This window comes from Hemiscyllium ocellatum, chromosome 11, assembly GCF_020745735.1.
Source record: "Hemiscyllium ocellatum isolate sHemOce1 chromosome 11, sHemOce1.pat.X.cur, whole genome shotgun sequence".
Classification (NCBI taxonomy): Eukaryota; Metazoa; Chordata; class Chondrichthyes; order Orectolobiformes; family Hemiscylliidae; genus Hemiscyllium; species Hemiscyllium ocellatum.
The window spans coordinates 11,983,509-12,005,463 of NC_083411.1; the positions used below are offsets into that span (position 1 = coordinate 11,983,509).

The window sequence follows — 21,955 nt, forward strand, 5'->3', positions numbered from 1 at the left end:
CAAGATCCCTTTGTAATCTGATATAACCTTCTACGCTGGCCAGTACACTTTCAATTTTGGTGTCATCTGCAAATTTACTAACTATACCTCTTATGCTCACATCCAAATCATTTATATAAATGATGAAACATAGCAGACTCAGCACTAATCCTTGTGCCACACCACTGGTCAAAGGCCTCCATTCTGAAAAACAACCCAACACCACCCTCCGTCTTCTACCTTCGAGCCAGTTCTGTGTCCAAATGGCTCGTTCTCCCTGTATTCCATGAGATCTAACCTTGCTAACCAGTCTCTCATGGGGAACCTTGTTGAACGCCTTACTGAAGTCCATATAGATCACATCTACTGCTCTGCCCTCATCAATCCTCTTGGTTACTTTTTCAAAAAACTCAATCAAATCCGTGATACATGATTTACCATGCAGAAAGCCATGTTGACTATCCCTAATCAGTCCTTGCCTTTCCAAATCTGCGTAAATCCTGTCCCTCAGGATTCCCTTCTACAACTTGCCTACCATTAATGTCAGGCTCACTGGTCTATAGTTCCCTGGCTTGTTTTTACCACCCTTCTTAAACAGTGGCACCACATTAGCCAACCTCCAGTACTCTGGAACCTCACCTGTGACTACCGTTGATATAAATATCTCAGCAAGGGACCCAGCAATTACTTCCCTAGCTTCCCACAGAGTTCTAGGGTACACCTGATCAGGTCCTGGGGATTTATCCACTTTTATTCATTTCAAGACATCCAGCACTTCCTCCTCTGTAATATAGACATTTTTCAAGATGTCACCATCTATTTCCCCACATTCTATATTTATCATGTCCTTCTCCACAGTAAACAATAATACAAAATATTCGTTTAGTATCTCCACTGTCTCCTGCAGCTCCACAAACAGGTTGCCTTGCTGATCTTTCAGGTGCCCTATTCTCTCCCTAATTACCCTTTTGTCCTTAATGTATTTGTAAAAACCCTTTGGATTCTCCTTAATTCTATTTGCCAAAGCTATCTCATGTCCCCTTTTTTCCCCACTGATTTCCCTTATAAGTATACTCCTACTGCCCTTATACTCTTCTACAGATTCACTCGATCTCCTGTCTATACCTTACATATGCTTCCTTCTCTTTCTTAACTAAACCCACAATTTCTCTCATCATCCAGCAATCCCTACATCTACCAGCCTTTCCTTCCAACCTAAAGGAATATACTGTCTCTGGACACATGTTATCTCATTTCTGAAGGCTTCCCATTTTCCAGCCATCCCTTTCATTAGGCTCAAAGAAGAGCTGCTCGAAAATAGGTAAGATTAGATTAGATTAGATTACTTACAGTGTGGAAACAGGCCCTTCGACCCAACAAGTCCACACTGACCCGTCGAAGCTCAACCCACCCATACCCCTACATTTACCCCTTACCTAACACTACGGGCAATTTAGCATGGCCAATTCACCTGACCCGCACATCTTTGGACTGTGGGAGGAAACCGGAGCACCAGGAGGAAACCCACGCAGACACGGGGAAAACGTGCAAACTCCATACAGTCAGTCGCCTGAGTCGGGAATGAACCCGGGTCTCAGGCGCTGTGAGGCAGCAGTGCTAACCACTGTGCCACTGTGCCGCCCACGCCTGAGAACAAGTAGTTTATAATTCAGTGAAATAGGACAAAGGTTAATTAAGAGGGGAAAAACAGAGTATGAGAGTAAATGTGCAAGGCACATAAAAGCAGACTATAAGATTGCCCATAAATACTGAGAAAGAAAAAAAGATTAGTTTATCAATTTAGGTCCCTTTTAGACTGAATCAGGAGAACTGATAATGGAGAACCAGGAAATGGCACAGCAATTAAACAACTACTTCAGCACTGACTTCAGTGAAGAAGATATAAATTCCCAGAATTGCTGGGGAAGCAAGGTCTTATAGAAAGGGGGAATTGATGAAAATTAGTATTAGGCAAAAATGAGTGCTGAAATTTATGCAATTGAAAACTGATGAATCCCTAGGCTACTAACAGAGGTGGCTACAGAAGTAATGAATGCGTTTGTCTTCAAAACGTTTGTAGATTCTGGGACAGTCCTGGCAGTTTGGAGGACGTTTAAAAAAGGAGGGAGGGAGAAAACTGGGAATTACAGACCAGGTCGCCTAACATCAGTAGAGGGAAAATATTTGAATCTATTCTAAAGAATGTGATAGTAGGGCAATTAAGAATACCAGTAGAAAGTTAGCATGGATATATAAATGAGAAATCATGTTTGACACACCTACTAGAGTTTTTTTTGAGGATGTAACAAGTACAAAAGATGAAGGAGAGCCAGTAGATGTTGTGTATTTGGATTTTCAGAAAGTCTTTGATAAAAATAACAGGTCATTGCACAAAATCAAAGCACATGGATTGGTGGGAACGGACTTGCGTGGATTAGGAATTGCTTAGTAGACCAAAAAAATGAAAATAAATGGATCATTTTCAAAGTGGAAAAATAGTGACAAGTGAGGTCCAACAGGATTCAATGCTTTACAAGCTTGTGAACGACTCAAAACTAGCTGCGAGTCAGAATGGTGAAGAGAACATAAAGCGGGCTCATGGAAATTTAGTTGAACATGTGTTGCTGGTTAAAGCACAGCAGGTCAGGCAGCATCCAAGGAATAGGAAATTCGACATTTCGGGCATAAGCCCTTCATCAGGAATTTAGACCAGTCAAAGAGGGGGTGCATACACAGCAAATGCTGTGCAACTTGGACAATTGGTAGGGAATACAGAATGGCAGAGTATTATTTAGTTAGTGACAGATGGGTTAAGGTTAATATACAAAGGAACCTCTTGCACACTGGTCACTGAAATTTAGCATGTTGTGCAGCAAGCAGTTAGGAAAGCAAATGGTATGTTGGCCTTTATTGCAGGAGGGTTTAGAACAGAAGTAGGGAAATCTTACTGCCACTGTACAGGGCCTAAGTGAAACCACACCTGGAGTATCATGTGCAGTTTTGGTCTCCTTATTGAAGGAAAGACAGAACTGCCATTGAGATCGAAGGTTAACAAGACTGATTCGTGGAAATGCAGGCTTTTCACACGAGGACAGGTTGTGTCATCTGGGACTGTATTCACTGAAGTTTAGAAGGTTGGGAGGAATCTCTAGGAAACAAAGAAAATTCTTCCAGGGCTGGACAGACTTGATGTAGAGGTGAGGTTTTCAGTCACTGAAGAATTTAAAATGAGGGGTTAGAGTCTCAGGATAGGCTGAAACAAACCTGTGAAGTTCTTTCCCACAGGAAGATGTGGTGGTGAAGTCACTGAATATATTTCAGAAAGAAATAGATTTCTTGAAACTTAAGTGTCAAATGGCATAGGGAGAGAATGGCAGTGAAATAGAGTATCAGCCATGGTCACGTCAAATAGCACAACAGACTTAGTGGGACAAATGGACGACTCGCCATTTTTTTGAGGATGGCAGATCTCCTTAGCTAAAGGACATGAGTGAGTCAGATGGGTTTTCCCCAAATGATAGCTATCATATGATAGCTGAGATTAACTTTATATTTCAAATTGATGAAATGAATTCAAAGTCCACCAGCTCACAAGGTGGGATTCAAAACCCATGTCCCCGCAGCTTTCGGCTGGGTCTCTGAATTACAACAGGATTGTGGTTCTGTGGAAAGTTAACTCTGATTTCTCTCCACAGATGCTGCCAAACCTGCTGAGCCTTTCCAGCAATTTCTGATCTTTTTTCTGATTTACGACATCCTCTTTAGTTTTTTTCTTTAACATTTCCTCTAAATTACAAGCGCAATGACAATACCGGTAGACCACCAACTCCCCTCAGCATCTCCTTCTTTGTTTCAGTCAATTTATTGAATATACTCCTGTGAAGTACTTTGGAACATTTCATCATGTCAAAGGAACTATATGAATGCAGCTTTATTGATTAAGTGATTCATTAAGATTAAGAATGCTTTGAGGCATAAAGAAACCTCTCTTTTCATCTTTCACTAAAGTATCTGTGTTCAGCGTGAAAATTGAAGATGTTTTATTGCACATACCTTGCACGAATTTTCAAATACATTGCTCGGATTTCTAGAATTCAGCGAGTTCAGGACAATTCCCTTAATTCGTGATCGTGGAGACATAAGCTGCATTATGTCAGGTAACCTTTGATGTATATTTTCAGCAATGGGTGAAAGCAAATCACACAGGATCTGGAAAGGAGAAATAAAGGAGCAGGATTTTTCTTTGTTTTAACAACAAAAACTGGTTTCAGCATCGATGACTTGAATTTGAATGCTGTTTTCAAGTCGTTCTGAGATTGAACTGTTCAAGTATGACTGGTTGAAAAGATATACCATTACAATTTTTCATATGTTTCATAAACTTTAATAAATGTTAGATTTGGTTCAGGATCAAACTTCATGCTTAAAAGCATTAGATGTAAGCCAGCAGTAGACAAAAATGCTTGAGATATTGTGCGAGAAAAAATGTTATTTGCATTTAAGAATGAAATGAATTTCTATTGTTACATTCTGCACTTGGAAACAATCAAAGTTGAGTTTAGAAAAACAATCCTGCCTGAGAAAAGGGGTTAACTTTCATATAAAGCGAATACAAAAAGTGAACACAGGAATTAGGGACAGGAGTTCACTTCCTTTATCCTACTCTTTCATTCAATAAGATCATGGCTGATCTGATTGTGGTCTCAATGCCATTCACGCCCACCCCTCATAACCTTTGACTCCCTTCACCAACAAGAGTTACTTAAGCCAATTAAGTGAGCATCAACTTAAAATTAGTACTCAAACAATAATAAGTGATATCAGAAAGCATTTTTAATACAAAGGATAGTGGAAATCTCGTATTTTTGTCCCCAATAAGCTTTTGTTTAATTGCAAGTTTAGAAGAGGTTGATAAAATTATTAAGGAATCAAATGAGTAATCAAAGTTATGATAAAGATCAGCCATAATCTAATTGAGTGGCAGAACAAACTCAAAACGTCTTTTGTTCCTAAGTAGTCTATCATTACTAACTTAATCTTAAAATACTTCAATCAAAGGTTGCGAATTTACACTAAATTAGGCAGCCTTTATTTTGCATATATAATCCAAGTGTTCCAATTTGACTATATGAATGCTTCGTTACCTTTTGGGCTTCCATTTTTGCTGTTTTATTTTCGGAATCTAAAGCAATACAAATTAGATACTCCTTCAAAGCTTTGTCCATTTTCTGCAGACCTGCTAGCGCTTGTGCTTTTCTTAAATGACCCTAGCAACAAAGCACACCAGTTGTTTAGGATGCACATATCGATTACCCTGCAATATAACTAAAACTGTTATAATGATGAAACAAACAGAACTACATGGAGTATTTGAGAGGTTTAAAATCTCACTTTAGACCAGAAAGGCTGGATGTTACAAGCAGCAGTTCCATCGCGCAGCGCATCTTCAAAGCATTTCAGACTTGCATTAATCTGTGCACGGTTGCTCAACAGCAAATGGTCTTTGGGGGCTGAAAATAAAACACAAAGATGCCAAATAATTATCACTTTATTCATTGAAATTGTCCACAGCTTCACCAAGAGCCTGTTGAGAGAATAACTCCATCTATGCTTTCAACTATCATAAAAGGTCAACTTCCAAGTTTCAGTATTCCTCTTTCTTGTCAGTGTTTAAGGTCAAAATAATTTAACTTTTGTTTTTTCCAACATTCCTTGTTGCTTATGCAAGGATATCTATGGATATTTCACTTGGATGTAACATCACACATTTGTTGCTCTCTCCATTGATTTTCAAATGGGAAATTCCATTTCCAAAGTAATTAGATTTGGATGTCCTCTTTCACTGTGGCTGGGACAAAATCCTGGAATTCCTTCCCTAATGGTAATATGGGTCTACCTACAGCACATGGACTGCAGCAGTTCAAGAAGGCAACTCACCACCACCTTCTCGGGGGGGGGGAAACAGGCAATAACCAGCCAACCAGGCTCACATCCCACGAGTGAATAAAAAGAAAACTGGGAGGTCATTCAGCCAAATGTGTCTTCACCAGCTCAGCGAAGAAGCCTCATTACCTAATGCCAATCTCTTGCCTTTTCCTCAAACTTTCTTATTATTTTATCCAAATAATCATCCAATACCCACCTGACCATTCAATCAAACACACCAATTATTGTTAACAGGATTCAAATCTTTCAGAACGGATCCTCTGCTTCAACTCTATTCTAAAAGTTAATAATGAATCAGTGATGTTTATTGCAACATGACTCAATCAAAGAGATTGTCCATCAGTAACCTGAGAACGGAATAAAGATACAATACCTTTTCGTCATTTATAGTCATGCATAAGTGAAACAATATAAAAACGGTCACAATAAAAAGACTCTTGTCAAGCAGATGCAAAACTTTAAATATTTCTAAGGCAGAGGTAGATTGATTCATGATTACCAAAAAGATGAAAGGTTACCGGGAATGTTGGGATACACACACATATCAAATCGAAGTGAAAAATCGGTTTGGCCATCATCTTATTGAATGGTCGAGCAGTCTTCAAGAGCAGAGTAGCCTACTGTTGTTTCTTTGTTTGAATATTTGTAAATTCCAAACCATAGTACAGATGGACTCGACTGCAACAGAGTGACCACACCTGGGCAACCATGTCGTTCACCTTCACTCCAGGATTTCTGGCCATCAAAAATTCCAAATCCAGAACAAAGTAAACAGACGTGCCTACCAAAACCATCTAACCATCAGGCAAAGTAGACCATTCAGGCCATTGAATCTGCTTCACCGTTCAAAAATAAAGATGTCCTTCCCATCTGAGAATCGAACCCCAGTATCCCGCATAACAGGCAGGACGCGAACCCTGATGGATTGATAAGGGTCATTAGCCCTGAGTGATTCATGCCTTAAAACCAGAAATAGGCAGTGATGCAAGCACGTCAAAAATGTGTGTTTCTTACAACTTCATCTCAGTTACACCAACTTTATCTTCAGGATAGGAAACTTGCTTCATTCTAAGAATATTTTTTCTTGGAAGAAGAAAGCCAGATACAAATTTGAATTTTGTTCTCTGCCCACGGATACATATTTATGAAATCATAATTTATTTTAAAAGATGACTATCTTGGTTGCGACTTATTTTTCTCACTGTGACGAAACAAAAATTGGGTACATTCATCAGCAAAGGAATAAATGGAGGAGGCTATTACCCAAATCTGAAATGACAAAGTCTTCAAAAATTCATTATGCAGGTGACAAGTTTAAAATCATATGATCATGCCCATGGTGGCATGATTGAATTGGCTACATTTTGCCAATTCTCAGCCTGCAGCACTGGATCAGGCAATCGATTCAGGCAATCAAATGAAGTGTAGCGCTTACCAAGGAATATTCCGGAATGCTGCTCTTCCTAATGGCCCTGGGTTTTTATCCTGTCCTGACATTGCCTATGGGACGGTTGGTTGCAGATGGGGTCAAATAAATTGTCTAGTTATGAAGTTCTAGTCACCATGAGTTTTAGTGTAGGCTTGATGAGTTTGTTTCTCCTTTTCTGTAATCACTGACTTGTCCTCTTCAGATTTTTGCTTTCCAAAGACAATTGTAGAACCATAACTACAACAGTGATACAGTAGTTTCTACCATATTTTTGGGTTACAATCCTCACCCCTTTTTGGAACCATCCTGAATCAGACATATTGCATGGATAATAATTTTCAAATTGAGGTAGAGAAAGCCAAATTCCCACCTGAGACTTCTATCATCAACACCCTTTTATATCCTTCCCCACTCCAACTTAAACCTATGCCCTCCAGTTTTGAATTCCTTACCCCAAGGAAAAGACCTTCGCTATTCATCCCATCTATGCTCCTCATGAATTTATAAACCTCTATGAACTCACCCCTCATCCTCTGACACTCCAGGTTTATTCAGCCTCTCCGTGAAGCTCAAACCCTCCAAATCTTGTGTCATCCTATTTCCCTACCCCAGAATCAGTTGAAGCAAACACTCAGAGACACAGTATGGTTTTACCTCCTTCACCTTTATTCCAGGCCCTGGAGAGAGACAGAACAATTGCCCATGTGCACAAAGACATGAGTTCTCGGTCTTCTCTTGAACCGCATATTCTTAAGGAAATACATCATCACTTACAGGGAGCAGCATCCAAATAAGGCAACATCTACATTATAATGGTCACCCAATCAATCGGTGAGCATCAACAGTAAAGATTAAGCCACCTGGCATTATACAATGGATATTCTTAACCTTGTTAACTGACATTACATAATGGATGCTTTTCACCGTGTTAATTGGCATCATATAATGGATGTTTTTCACCTTGTTAACCCACTACTCTTGCCTCCAGCACCTCACTGTTTACTGCAAGTTCTTATCTGGTCAAAGTCATGCAAGCTGAGCCTTTGTTACACAACCTAAACTTAAGTCTTTCACTACCTGCTCATCCCTGATACAAGAATGTTGCCAATGAGGAAGTGTAAATCTTTTTTGAACCCTTTCAAGTTTCACAGCATTCTTCCAATCCAAAGATGTGCTGGTCAGGTGAATTAGCCACACTAAATTGCCTGTAGTGTTAGGCGTTTTAATCAAGGATAAATATAGGGCAGGGGAATGGGTTTGGGTTGGTTACTCTTTGAGAGGCAGTGTGGTTTTGTTGGGCCAAAGGGTCTTTTCCCATACTTTAGGGAATCTAAGCTAATCTATAACAAGGAGACCAGAATTGCACGCAGTATTCCAAAAGTAACTTAACCAATGTCCTGTACAGCCACAACATGACTTCCCAACTGCAGTACTCAATGCACTAACCAATAAAGGCAAGTGTACCGAACACTTCTTCACCACTTTGTCTACCCGGGACTCCACCTTTCAGGAACATGAATCTACATCCTAAGGTCTCTTTGTAAGGTGGGATATGGGTCACATGCTGGCAAATAGGACTAGATTAATTTAGGATTTCTTGTCAGTATGGACGAGTTGGACCGAAATGTTTGTTTCCATGCTGTACATTCCTGTGACATTACTAGATTAGATTACTTACAGTGTGGAAACAGGCCCTTCGGCCCAACAAGTCCACACCAACCCGCAGAAGCGCAACCCACCCATACCCCTACATTTGCCCCTTACCTAACACTACAGGCAATTTAGCGTGGCCAATTCACCTAACCTGCACATCTTTGGACTGTAGAAGGAAACCGGAGCACCCGGAGGAAACCCACGCAGACACGGGGAGAAGGTGCAAACTCCACACAGTCAGTCGCCTGAGTCGGGTATTGAACCCGGGTCTCAGGCGCTGTGAGGCAACAGTGCTAACCACTGTGCCACCCACTATAAACCTTTTTGACAGGTTTCAATCACATTATGTAGTGTAAAAAATGAGGTCTGCAGATGCTGGAGATCACAGCTGCAAATGTGTTGCTGGTCAAAGCACAGTAGGTCAGGCAGCATCTCAGGAATAGAGAATTCGACGTTTCGAGCATAAGCCCTTCATTCAATCATATTATATCAGCCCAGGTATCACAAAAGTCTAGAAATCGCTCTTCAGCAACTACCTCTCCAAAAAGGTATCCAAAGTTAGTGACACAAAAGACCAGGGAAGACAATATAATTTTGAAACTATATTAAAGAACAGAACTTCCAATTTACAGGTTGGTGACTCAGTCACACATAACATTAACAGTTTTAGAAAAAGAGATAAAACCCAATCTTATTTCCAATAGAGAAACCAATTTTTAAATCCAAATATCATAACTAACAGCAAAATGACTCTGACCTGGTTAAGGGAGAATTATCATTGCCTTTCTTGCAGTTGTACCTTAAATGAGAGATATTGGAGAAAATCCAATGTGTTTATCCATTTTGTTTATTTATAAATGTTTCTAAATGACAATGAGGGATTGTTACATATGATTAAGGAATGAAAGTAAAATATAAATAATTCATAATTATGACGATCATAGAAGGCTGTTGCACTCTTGTTCGAAGTCTGTCCCCCATTTTTTTCAAAAAAGGCAATGTTTTAAAAGACATTTAGCTGAGTACATGTATAAAGTGTTTGGAGAAATACGGACCAGAGGTAGGCAGGTGGGACTAGTTTAGCTTAGGATTGTGGTCAACACGAACTGGTGGGACTGAAGGGTCGGTTTCCACGCTGTATGACTCAGTGACACTATAACCATTTCTTCCTACAAAACTTCAACACTGCCAAAAAGAAAGACATGTTGCTGAAGTTTTTAAACTTTGCATACATCGGCGCAAATGCTCAGGAAATGTCAAAGGAATATAATGATTTCAGTAACCTCTCTCTCTCTTTTCAGCCACATTCAATGTTGTATTACTGTAAATATCCAGAAAAGATCTGTGTTTCTTTGCTTCCTCAGGAAACCGGTTTTGAAGCAGAGTAGGAAGCTAATGATGGTTAAATGTGAATAATGCATTGGACTGTGTTTGAAGATTAAGGAATTAGTATCTTAGTTTGGATTTAGATTTATCAAAAAAAATCAAATGATTGTGATTTAGGGTTATCAGCATAAAATTATTCTGTCAAATGTTACATAGCGATAGCTGGCAAAACTATTTTCTCAATTTTTACTTTGCAATAAGTGTTGTGACTTTGGAAGTGAATCCATTGTTAGGCTAATGAGCTTTTTAAAGACTGCTCTGTTTAGGAGCATGAGGTAAATGGTATTAGGAAGATCAAACCTTAACTTTTTAAGCTTTGAAGTATTGATTCTTTCACGTTGCTGGGCGTATTATAGAAGGATAAAGTGTGGTCCAAAATAACGTTTTAGAACTGTTAATGAGTGCGATTATCCGCCTTTTAAAAACCTCTGAGAGAGGCGTCTAACTGGAAAGTTGTTATTGCGACAGAATGTTCCTAAAGCCATATCTTTTTAACATTTCCTGTTTTAAATTCATTCAAAACACACACACAAACGCAGTATTGAAACCGATTTGCAAATAAAAAGCTTCAGATATTGAACTGTCTGTTTGACCCAATTTTCCCCACCTAGGTTACACAACAGTTAGTCTCCAAACCTAGGTCTCTGACAAACGGCCAATAGGTAGGACCTTATGCAACACACCCTGACAACTCCAGAGGTTTGCTGGAGAAACTCAGCAAGTCTGCTAGCCTCTGTGGACAGAGACACAGAGGTAAAGTTTCGAGTCCAGTGTGGATTCCGAGGAAGAGTCTCTCCATCAGACCTGCTAAGTTTCCCCAACAAACTCAGGGTCTATTTCAAATTTCCAGCATCTGGAATACTTCGAGCTTTTTTTTTTAACCTTTCCATTAACCTCCGGGAAACACTCTCCCAATGCCCGCTCCCATTAAAGTTCGACCTGGTCATTTTTTAAAAAAAAACACCATCACACTTATTTTGCCAGTAACAAATTAGGGTTGAGCTCCCTCACTACCTGATGTCAAACTTAAACGTGCAACAACATGAAAAAAAACACTTCAACCATCTCCCTTTTGAAACGAATGCTGGGCAACTCGTAGACTTTCAGAAGTTTTAAGAACGGTCGCCCCCAAATTCACACCCTCCCGAAGAACTGAAGGCAGCAGCTGACGCACAGAGAATGAACAGCAAGACATTACCTAATACAATAGCTTGATGATATTTCTCTAAGGCAGCCAGGGGTTTGTTTTTCTTATATAAGCTGTTGCCTTCGTGACGGAGGGCGAGTGCTCTAGTCTCCGTCACGAAGTATTTGCCTAAGAAACTGTTCAGGACCACGTTGACTCTGTAGGGTCCGGCGGTGGGCACTCTCTCCTTGCAAACTTTGCAACAAGCCCTTCCGCTGTCCCGCTCCTTCTCCAAGCAGTTTTTGCAATAAGTGTGCCCGCAGCGGAGAGTGACCGGCTCGAACAAGGTGCCCGTGCAGCAGCGGCAGCTCAGCAAGCCCCCGCCCGGAGGATCGCCCTCTCCCCAGCCCTGACTGACTCTCAGGCTCCGGGCGAGGTAAGCCACCAGTTCGCCCAGGTGCTCGGCTCGCAGGCTGCCCTGAGCCGACAGCAGCTGGTACTCCTGCAGCGCCTCGCTCAGCCTCTCCGCCAGCACCAGGCAGCGGGCACGTCTCAAGCGGATCTCCTCCGGGTCGCCCCCGGCTTGCTGCTGCTGCCTGGCCCGCAGCTGCCGCTGGTAGATCTCGGCGGCCAGTTGGAAATCCCTCGCCTCCGTAGCCAGCTCCAGCATCACGTCCAGACCCCTTCCTTGTGAACCCATGGCTGGAGTAGCGAGGGGTGGGTTTGAAGAGGAGGATGAAACCACCTTCCACCCCCTTTAAATCCAAACCCAGGGCTCTCTGCCCCCTCCCACTCAAATCAAACCAGCTCTCCCTCACTCTGACACCCCGGTCTCATTTACTGCCTGGCTCCCAACCCTTTGAAATGCACCCCCTCCCCTTCCTTTCCAATTCCTATAGAGCAAGGGAACGCCAACCACAATGCAAAAAAAATGTTACATAAAGCCCAGAGTCACATGACAGCCATCCCCTGCCTCCTATTGGCCTGAGTCAGACTGTTACAAAACCAGCAAGTTCTGTAACATTCTGTTTATTTTGAATTATTTTATTTTGGGGAGGGGGTGTGTGTGGGGGTGGGTGGAGGGATTGCCGGATTGACATCTCTCCCCGCCCTCCCCGCTCCCTCTGAAGCTGTTTTTATTTTACTCCCCACAGCTATTGATAAACTGTGACAAGTCACCATGCACAGTGCTGTGTACAGTATACACACACACACACACACACACCCACTTGCAAGAGCTAAATATTTAATCTGCGCGAAATAAAGAGGCAATGCAGTGCACCAGCCCTACAATATATCACCCAAATATTATATTGATAACCCTCTCCTGAATGCTGGCGTCTGCCTTGGAATATTTGTTAAAATAAGTGATTATGTTTTTATATCAAATCTGCAATTACTCCCAACTGTTCCTGCATTAAAACTAAAATACTGACCGACCCACATCTTGCCAATGTGCTATAACAGAGGTGAGATTCTCTGCCTGGCTCAGCTGGTTTGCAAAAACACAAATACATTTTGTTAACCTGCTTGTTACTAACTGTCGCCCACAATTTAGATTTAGGTAACTTTGATTCACAGAATGTTCTCTTGTCGACTGTAAGTGTGTTTGTGTAGATTACATCACCCTTATGTAAGACAGTGTCCGTTTACATAAAACCTCTGATCGCGCTGGAAGTTTTTCTGAGGTGAAAAACAAAAAAAAAGCTAGAGATGCTAAAACAGGAGGCTTTTTCCTTGACCTATGAAAGAGTTTTAGGGCTAGCTATCAGTGTCATCAATAAAACCAAATATCTCAACAATTCTCATCAAATTAACAATGACAACACGGCCACAATGGCTGCAGGACTGTGTAAATATTCAAAAGTGAACAAATCCAATACTGTTCAGAGGGAAAAAAAATCAAATCAAATGAATTCAAATATATTATTGTAACCAAAACAAAGAAATGCAGATTAATTTTCCAACAGAAATGGTCCAGTCAAAAAGCTTGACTTTTGAAAGTTGTTTACATAACTGTGTTTCTGTTTCTATTGAGAACTTGCTATTTCTCTATCACACACAGAAACCGTTCCTGTGTGTCACGATGACCGGAATGTTCACTCCTTACATAACTGCTCTCGGTGCAATCTATACAAGCAAAACAGGCAGGGAGTTAACCTGTAACCAGTCTGGCACACAGCGTGCAAGCATGAAATTGCGAATTTTCCTTATGAAAGGGTGAATGTGTTTACAGGTACTGTGTGGTCAAATTCCAACAGGGTGGGTTTGCAGTGGAATTCTTCACCATTATCTCTACATGGGATCTGAAATGGACACCTTGCTGCTCAGTAGTGGACAGCCAATTTTTCTGGCGTTTTTCTGGCTGCTTGGAGAATGACAAAGTCAAAAAGTGTGGTGCTGGAAAAGCACAACAGGTCAGGGAGCATCCAAGGAGCAGGAGTGTCGATGCTTCAAAGAACAAAGAGTCAGGAATGTGAAGGGCTTATGCCCGAAATGTCAACGCTCCTTCTCCTCCGATGCTGCCTGACCTGCTGTGCTTTTCCAGTGCCACACTTTTCAACACTGATCTCTAGCATCTGCAGTCCTCACTTTCTCTGGGAAATGACAAAGATGATTCTCCAAATGTATCCAGGTCACCAGATTACAGAGGGGATCACATTCAGGCCATGATTGGCATCTCAAATATTGACTAACATCAACATCAAGTAATAAAATGGAAACATTTTTTTAAAAAGTCCATTGAGTTCAGGCTGGAGGCCTGTGACCAGTGGAGTGCCACAACGATCGGTGCTTGATCCACTGCTTTTCATCATTTACATAAATGATTTGGTTGTAAAAGTAGGAGATATAGTTAGTAAGTTTGGAGATGACACCAAAATTGGAGGTGCAGTGGACAGTGAAGAAGGTTACCTCAGATTACAATGGGATCTTGATCAGGTGGGCCAATGGACTGAGGAATGTCAAATGGAGTTTAATTTCGATAAATGTGAGGTGCTGCATTTTGGAAAGGCAAATCCAGGCAGGACTTATACACTTAATGGGAAGGTCATGGGGAGTGTTGCTGAACAAACAGACCTTGGAGTGCAGGTTCATAGTTCCTTGGAAATGGAGTCACAGGTAGGATAGTGAAGAACTAATATGGTACTTTTTCCCTTTATTGGTCAGAGCATTGAGTATAGGAGTTGGCTTAGGGGTGACCTGATAGAGGTTTATATAACTATGAGGGGCATTGATAGGGCATTTTCCCTGGGGTGGAGGAGTCCAGAACTAGAGGGCATAGGTTGAGGGTCAGAGGGAAAAGATTTAAAAGGGATCAACGGGGCAATGTTTTCACACAGGCGGTGGTGTGTGTGTGTGGAGTGAGCTGCTAGAGGAGGCGATGGAGGCTGGTACAATTATGACATTTCAAAGGCGCCTGGATGGGTATATGAGTGGGATAGGTTTAGAGGGAAATGGACCAAGTGCTAGCAAATGAGACTATATTAATTTAGGATATCTGGTTGGCATGGACAAGTTGGACTGAAGTGTCTGTTTCCATGTTGTACATCTCTATGACCCTAAGAGATTGCAACAAAACATTGATTTAAAAAGGGAATCGTGCAGAAATCTCTTGGTAAGTTTTGTAAGACTGCAGCCAGTAGCAAAATTAAAATTGAATTTAGCAATTCAAACAAGGTTTCAGATCACTCCATTGAAAGGACAAATATGACGATGCATATGATCAATGACAATCATTACCTGTTAGGTATAAGTTACAGCAGCAGGAGCAGAATAAACTGACAATACCAATTCACCTTCAGTTGCAACAATTTGGCTTCGGGACCATTGATTCAAGTTCTTTGGAGAGAATTTTTCAAAACAAAATATCCCCATGGGTTGTTGTTATCACTGCCAAAACTAAAACAACTCTAATTTTGGGTCATTATAATGGCTGTAGCTTACGGATACCCATTGGCCTGTCAGGAACGGAGTTGCTGGACTTTGAGTCAGTGATCTTGAAGAAATGGATACATAGTTCTGCACCAGGATGGTGAGTGACTTGGAAAGGATAGTGTTCCTGCTGTTCTTGTCTTTCCAGGTGGTAGACATGTTAGGAAGGAGTTGCTGCTTTGCAACACATAGATGATACACACTGCTGTCACTGTGGATAGATACCAGAGCGAGTGTTTGTTTAAGGTGGTGGATGAGGTGCCAACCAGCAGACTGCTTTGTACCCAATATTGCTGAGCTTGAGTGTTGTCAAAGAGTATTCCAACACATTTCTGATTTGTGCTCATAGGTAGTTTAAAAAAAAAGCTTTGAGTGAGTTAAAGTCATTGCAGAATATCCAGTCTGTGACTTTCTCTTATGGTCTAGTTACACTTCTGCATGATGGTAACATACAGGTTACTGATGGTGGGGAACTCAATGTTGCTAATCCTGTTGAATGTTAACAGTTAGATGCCTCTCATTGGAGATGGTCATTGGTTTGCACTTGGATGGGTAAAGATTACATGCCATTTATGAATCCAGGTAGAGTATCTAAGGAGTTGTAAATTGAACTGAACCCTGTTGTCATCAAAAAACATCTCCACTTCTGACTTTTCAATAGAGGCAAGGTCATTGTTAAAACAGCTGAAGGTGTTTGGACCTATACCCTGTGGAATTTCCAAATAGATCACATGCAGCAATGTCTTGGGGATGAAATTATCGACATCCAATTACCACAAGCATTTTCCCTTGTGCTATATATGACTCCACCATGAATGGAGAGCTTTCATCATGATTCCCATTGACTTCAATTTTCCCAGATTCTTCAAGACCACACTCAATTAAATACCACCTTGATGGCAAAAGAACTCACTCCAACCTCACCTCTGGATCTCCAAATTAACATTGTACTGAGATCCTGCATCAAGATCCTGGCAGCGATGATCAACAGCTTGTTAGTGAATAAGTAGCATTTGTAGTCAAACACTTTGCTAATGGTTGAGAGCAAGGTGACACATTGGATGGGCCAGTTTGAATTCAGCCTACATTTTAACCAGCCTTTACACAACCTAGGCTGCCACTAAAAACTGAAAAAGTGCCACACTTTTGGAAATGCTGGCTTTCAGATGAAACCTTAAAAAGTAAGCACAATATAGAGTCAATAGAGATGTACAGCATGGAAAAAGATCCTGAGTGTCCAACCCGTCCATGCCGACCAGATATCTCAATCCAATCTAGTCCCACCTGCCAGCACCCAGCCCATATCCCTCCAAACCCTTCCTATTCATATACCCATCCAAATGCCTTTTAAATGTTGCAATTGTACCAGTCTCCACCACTTCCTCTGGCAGCTCATTCCATGCACATACCACCCTCTGTGAGAAAAAGTTGCTCCTTAGATCTCTTTTATATCTTTCCCCTCTCAACCTAAACCTATGCCCTCCAATTCTGGACTCCCCCAACCCGGGGAAAAGACTTTGTCTATTTATCCTATCCATGCCCCTCATAATTTTGTAAACCTCTATAAGGTCACTCCTCAATCTCTGACACTCCGGGGTAAACAGCCCCAGGCTGTTCAGCCTCTCCTATAGCTCAAATCCTCCAACCCTGGCAATATCCTTATAAATCTTTTCTGATCTCTTTCAAGTTTCACAACATCTTTCTGATAGGAGGGATGCCAGAATTGCATGCACTATTACAACAGTGGCCTAACCAATGTCCTGTAGAGCCGCAACATGACCTCCCAACTCCTGTACTCAATACTCAGTACTCTGACCAATAAAGGAAAGCATACCAAATACCTTCTTTACTATCCTACCTACCTGCGACTCCGCTTTCAAAGAGCTATGAACCTGCACTCCAAGGTCTCTTTGCTCAGCAACACTCCCTAGGACCTTACCATTAAATGTATAAGTCCTGCTAAGATTTGCCTTCACAAAATCTAGCACCTCAAATTTATCTGAATTAAATTCCATCTGCCACTTCTCAGCCCATTGGCCCATCTGGTCAAGAACCTGTTTAGAGGGGTAAAATATCCCAAGGTATTATCTGGAAAAGTACAGAATGGCTTTCCTCTGTTGGCAAGTTTTGAGAAGATTTGTAACTCAGGTTGAGATTGTGGTTGTAAGTTTGCTTGCTGAGTTGGAAGATTCGTTTTCAAATGTTTCATTATCATACTAGGTAACATCGTCAGTGATGTCACCAACCTAAGGAAACCTAAATACATAAATAGAAAGCGGGTTATAACACCAGTGCTTCACCAAAGGCTTACTGATGATGTTACCTAGTATGGTGACACAACATCTGAAAATGAAAGCATGGACGGGTTGGACCAAAGGGTCTGTTTCCATGCTGTACATCTCTATGACTCTACAGCTCAGTGAGCAAACTTACATCCAGGTTATCCCCTGTGTCCTGATCAATATTTATCCCCAACACCTATAAACAGATTAACTGACATTTGACTTGAGACCAGAAATGAAGGCTGACATTAGCAATGCAGCACCGAGGGAAGCTGCACTGCCAGATGCTGTGAAACTGAGGCTCTATTTTACTTCCTTAGTTCGACCTAAAGGATCCTATGGCGCTATTTCAAAGGACAGGGAGCTGCTGGTGGTTGGAGGTGGGGGGGATGGAAGTTGGGATGGTGGTTGTGGGGCAAAGTGAATGGAGTTATTTCCACCATTCCCCCAAATGTGGAGTCTGGTACAATTGCAACATTTAAAAGGCATTTGGATGAGTATATGAATAGGAAGGGTTTGGAGGGATATGGGCTGGATGCTGGCAGGTGCGACTAGATTGGGTTGAGATATTTGGTTGGCATGGACGGGTTGGACCGAAGGGTCTGGTTGCATGCTGTACACCTCGATGACTCTAAATACTGTACTTATACATTAACATCGGAAAAACAGCTTGTGTCACTATTAGTACATTCATAACTTGGGTAGGGGAATTGGTTAGTTCAGTTGGCTGGACAGCCAATGATGACATCAACAGCATGGGTTGAAATGTTCAAAGGATGCAAGTTTTTCCATTGTTCATCTGTTTCATCTGTTCTGGTCTTGTTTGTTTCTTACTTCTTAGCAACTAGATTAGAGATGGGGGGGGGGGGGGGGGGGGGGAAAGCCCCATTTCACCAAAGAACTTTGGTCTTTCAGTTGATGCAGCTCTGACTCCTGCTGCATTGTCAACTCATTAAATGCATGTATCCTGAAAGGTAACCACCATGACCAAGTTGATGCATGAAAGATGAGTGGTAAACGCTGCAGGAAATTACAATGAAATCTTCTAAGATATTGAATGGATCAGCATGTAAACAGTGCCCCAGATTAGGTATCAGGGTAAAAACATTCAGAATCAATTTTTTTGGTTACATATGTTGCTATAATATTAGCTACTCCCAATGACTGTGCAGAAAATTGTGATTACATTATTGAAATAAATTCCATTGTTTATGGATAAATGTTTAGACAATTTGACAATAATGGGGTAAAAATAACTAATGGTTCTGTTTATATTTGACCCAGATACATGGCAGAGTGGCACATCATAATGGTTTGTGGAACAAATATTTTAAGTACCTAATGACCCATTTTGTTTCCCTTCAAGGAGGGACAATTGGATTCTTCCATTACAACATCAGTGGTTCATTCCAAAATAAATCTCATTAATGTATTGTACTAGCCAGTGAATTGTAAGTTTACAGCTAGTCATCATTTTGATTATTATCGAACTGATTATTATCGAACTATTAAGCAAAAAGAAGTATTACTAAAATAACTCAAATCTGCTTGTTTATGACTCTCCAACATTCTATTCAAAAGATGGAGAAGGCAAATGTTAGAAATCTATAAACGTGATATGAAATAGATCAGTATTGCTTTTTTATGTGCAATTTATTGTCAAGTGTATTTTTACAAAAAAGAGTGAGAATTTTTATAAGTCGCCATACCACAGAGCCTGTATTAATGACAGAAGTCATAGACAAGAAGAAATAAGTAAAAATTAAGACAGTTCATCTCAGATTAATTTCAGTTGGGGGAAAGTTGATTAAGATGACGAACTCTGGAAAACCTGGAAGCTGCTGACAACCTCCACACTGACAAGACCTTCACGCCAAGTCAAGTCCGTCAAACTTGCAACCACCACACCAAGCCAAGACCACCCCTCTGGATGGGTATCCCACAGCTATTAAACCAGAGCCCTTTCATTAAGCATTATGACATGATTTCCACATAAGACAATTAAGACAAAGATAGTAGTTTTTGGGATTAAGCCGTATAAGTGTACATATGGCAAAAGGTTAAGGTGTGGCATATTGTATTCTTCAAGGGACTGTGCTGGAATTACTTACATCTTGTAAACTCAAATAGTTCAGACTTATACTGAATTATAATAGGTCAAAATTTCCTGTTGCAGAATGTGGAAATGTATAAGATCATAGGATCAATGCTTAGTCATTCAGCCCCTCAAATTTGCCACTATTCAAAACGATCATGATCTGATCTGAGAATCCACAATTCCACTTTCCTGCCTTTTCCACATAGCCCTTGATTCCCTCACTGATTAAAAACCTTCAATCTCAGCCTTGACTATACTTGAAGTAGAGGTGCTGGTGTTGGACTGGAGTGGACAAAGTTATGAACAGGTTATAGTCCAACAGGTTTATTTGGAAGCACTAGCATTTGGAGCACTGCTCCTTCATCAGGTAAACATATTAAAATAGCCATCCCCTATGGAAAAGCCCTACCTATACACAGGATATGTTCAGATGAGGAGCAACGCGATTGTTACCTGAAGGTGCTGAAGGACACCCTCATGAGAACTCATTGATCACCAGTTTCGCCATGCCACAGTGAGAAACCGTAATGACCTCTTCAGGAGGCAGACATGGGAAGTGACTGATAGGTACCCTTCATTGTCAGCACTTTCCGGAAGTGGAGAAACTACGCCATGTTCCTCGCAGCCTGCAACACATTATCGACGAGGATAAGCACCTCACCAAGATCTTCCCTACACCTTCACTCCTCACCTTTAAACAACTACCAAACTTTAAGCAGACCATAGTTCACAGCCAACAGCCCAGCCTTCAGGACAACACAATCACATCACCATACAACCCTGACATGGCAACCACTGCAAGACGTGTCAGAGTTTTGACATGGATACTACCATTACACGTGGGGACATCACCCACCATGTATGCAGCCGGAACTCATGTGACCCAGCCAATGGTGTTTATCTCATACGCTGCAGGCAAGGATGCCCCGAGGCATGGTGCACTGGTGAGACCAAGCAGATGCTACAACAACGGATGAATGGACAACACGCAACAATTCCCAGACTGGGATGTTTCCTCCCAGTCAGAGAACACTTTTGGCATGAGGGAATTCGGCCTTGGATCTTCAGGTGACCGTTCTCCAAGGCGGACTTCTGGATATGCAACAATGCAGAGTGGCCGAGCAGAGGCTGATAGCCAAGTTCGATATCCATGAGGATGGCCTCAGCCAGGACCTAGGGTTCATGTCACACTATAGATGACCCCACTACACTATCCATTCTCTCTCTCTCACACACACACACCCTTACATACTTACAATTACGCAGACCCTCTCTCATACACAGACATATGTACACCCCCCCACACACACTCTCACCCACATGCATACCCTCTCACAGGCTTCTACTCCATCACACTCATGCACACACACTACCAAGCATGCACACATACACTCTCACACATACACTCCCTCACATGCATGCACACACATATTAATCTTTGGGGTGAATTTGCATTTGCAGAATTGTATTTGCATTATATTTTCTTCAAAAAGCACATAACCTACAGGCAGTCAATCCATGTGACATTTTATAAATTCCTACTTTGGAAACAAAACCAGTCTGACTGAAGATTGGAATACAGACAGACTCTAACTTCACACCTTTAATGGACTGTCTCAGCTGAGATGTCAGTTTTTTTTTATAAAAACCTAAAGGTATCTCAGGAACGTGACTTGAAAAAGTTCAGGGATTTATATATAATTGAACTGAAACCTGCAATTCATTCTAAAAAATGAAAGATTTAACAGCAGCCTAGATTATGTCATGTCAAGCAATATGTCATGTCAGTTGCATGACTGCTTGATCTTGTGCTCTAAATTCTGTGTCTTATGATCCTGCCCGACTAGCAGTGCTCCAAAAGCTAGCACTTCTAAATAAACCTATTGGACTCTAACCTGGTGTTGTGTGATTTTGATCATTCAATATACTTGGCAGCCCTCTGAGGTAAAGAATTCCACAGATTCTCACTCTCTTGAGAGAAAATATTCCTCCTCATCTCTATCCTCAATGTGCAACCTCTTATAATGCCCTTAGGTCCTAGACTCTTCAATTACCTTTCTGCAGCTACCTTCTCAAGTCTTCTAACAATCTTATATAGTTTTGCTAATAGACTTATTTTTTAA

General features: G+C 41.2%; 1 protein-coding gene across 1 annotated transcript in view; it reads right to left on the reverse strand.

Annotated features, from left to right (window-relative positions):
• Positions 1–12,310, reverse strand: part of LOC132820099 (LON peptidase N-terminal domain and RING finger protein 3-like) — a 38,251-nt gene extending 25,941 nt beyond the window's left edge. Inside the window, exons 1-4 of the mRNA XM_060832020.1 lie at positions 11,592–12,310; positions 5,371–5,489; positions 5,124–5,246; positions 4,033–4,188 (exon numbers count right to left, since the gene is read on the reverse strand). Of these exons, the coding sequence (XP_060688003.1) occupies positions 4,033–4,188; positions 5,124–5,246; positions 5,371–5,489; positions 11,592–12,219 (1,026 nt within the window). The 5' untranslated portion in view covers positions 12,220–12,310. The remainder of the gene's footprint in view (positions 1–4,032; positions 4,189–5,123; positions 5,247–5,370; positions 5,490–11,591) is intronic.
• Between the last annotated feature and the right edge of the window lie 9,645 nt (positions 12,311–21,955).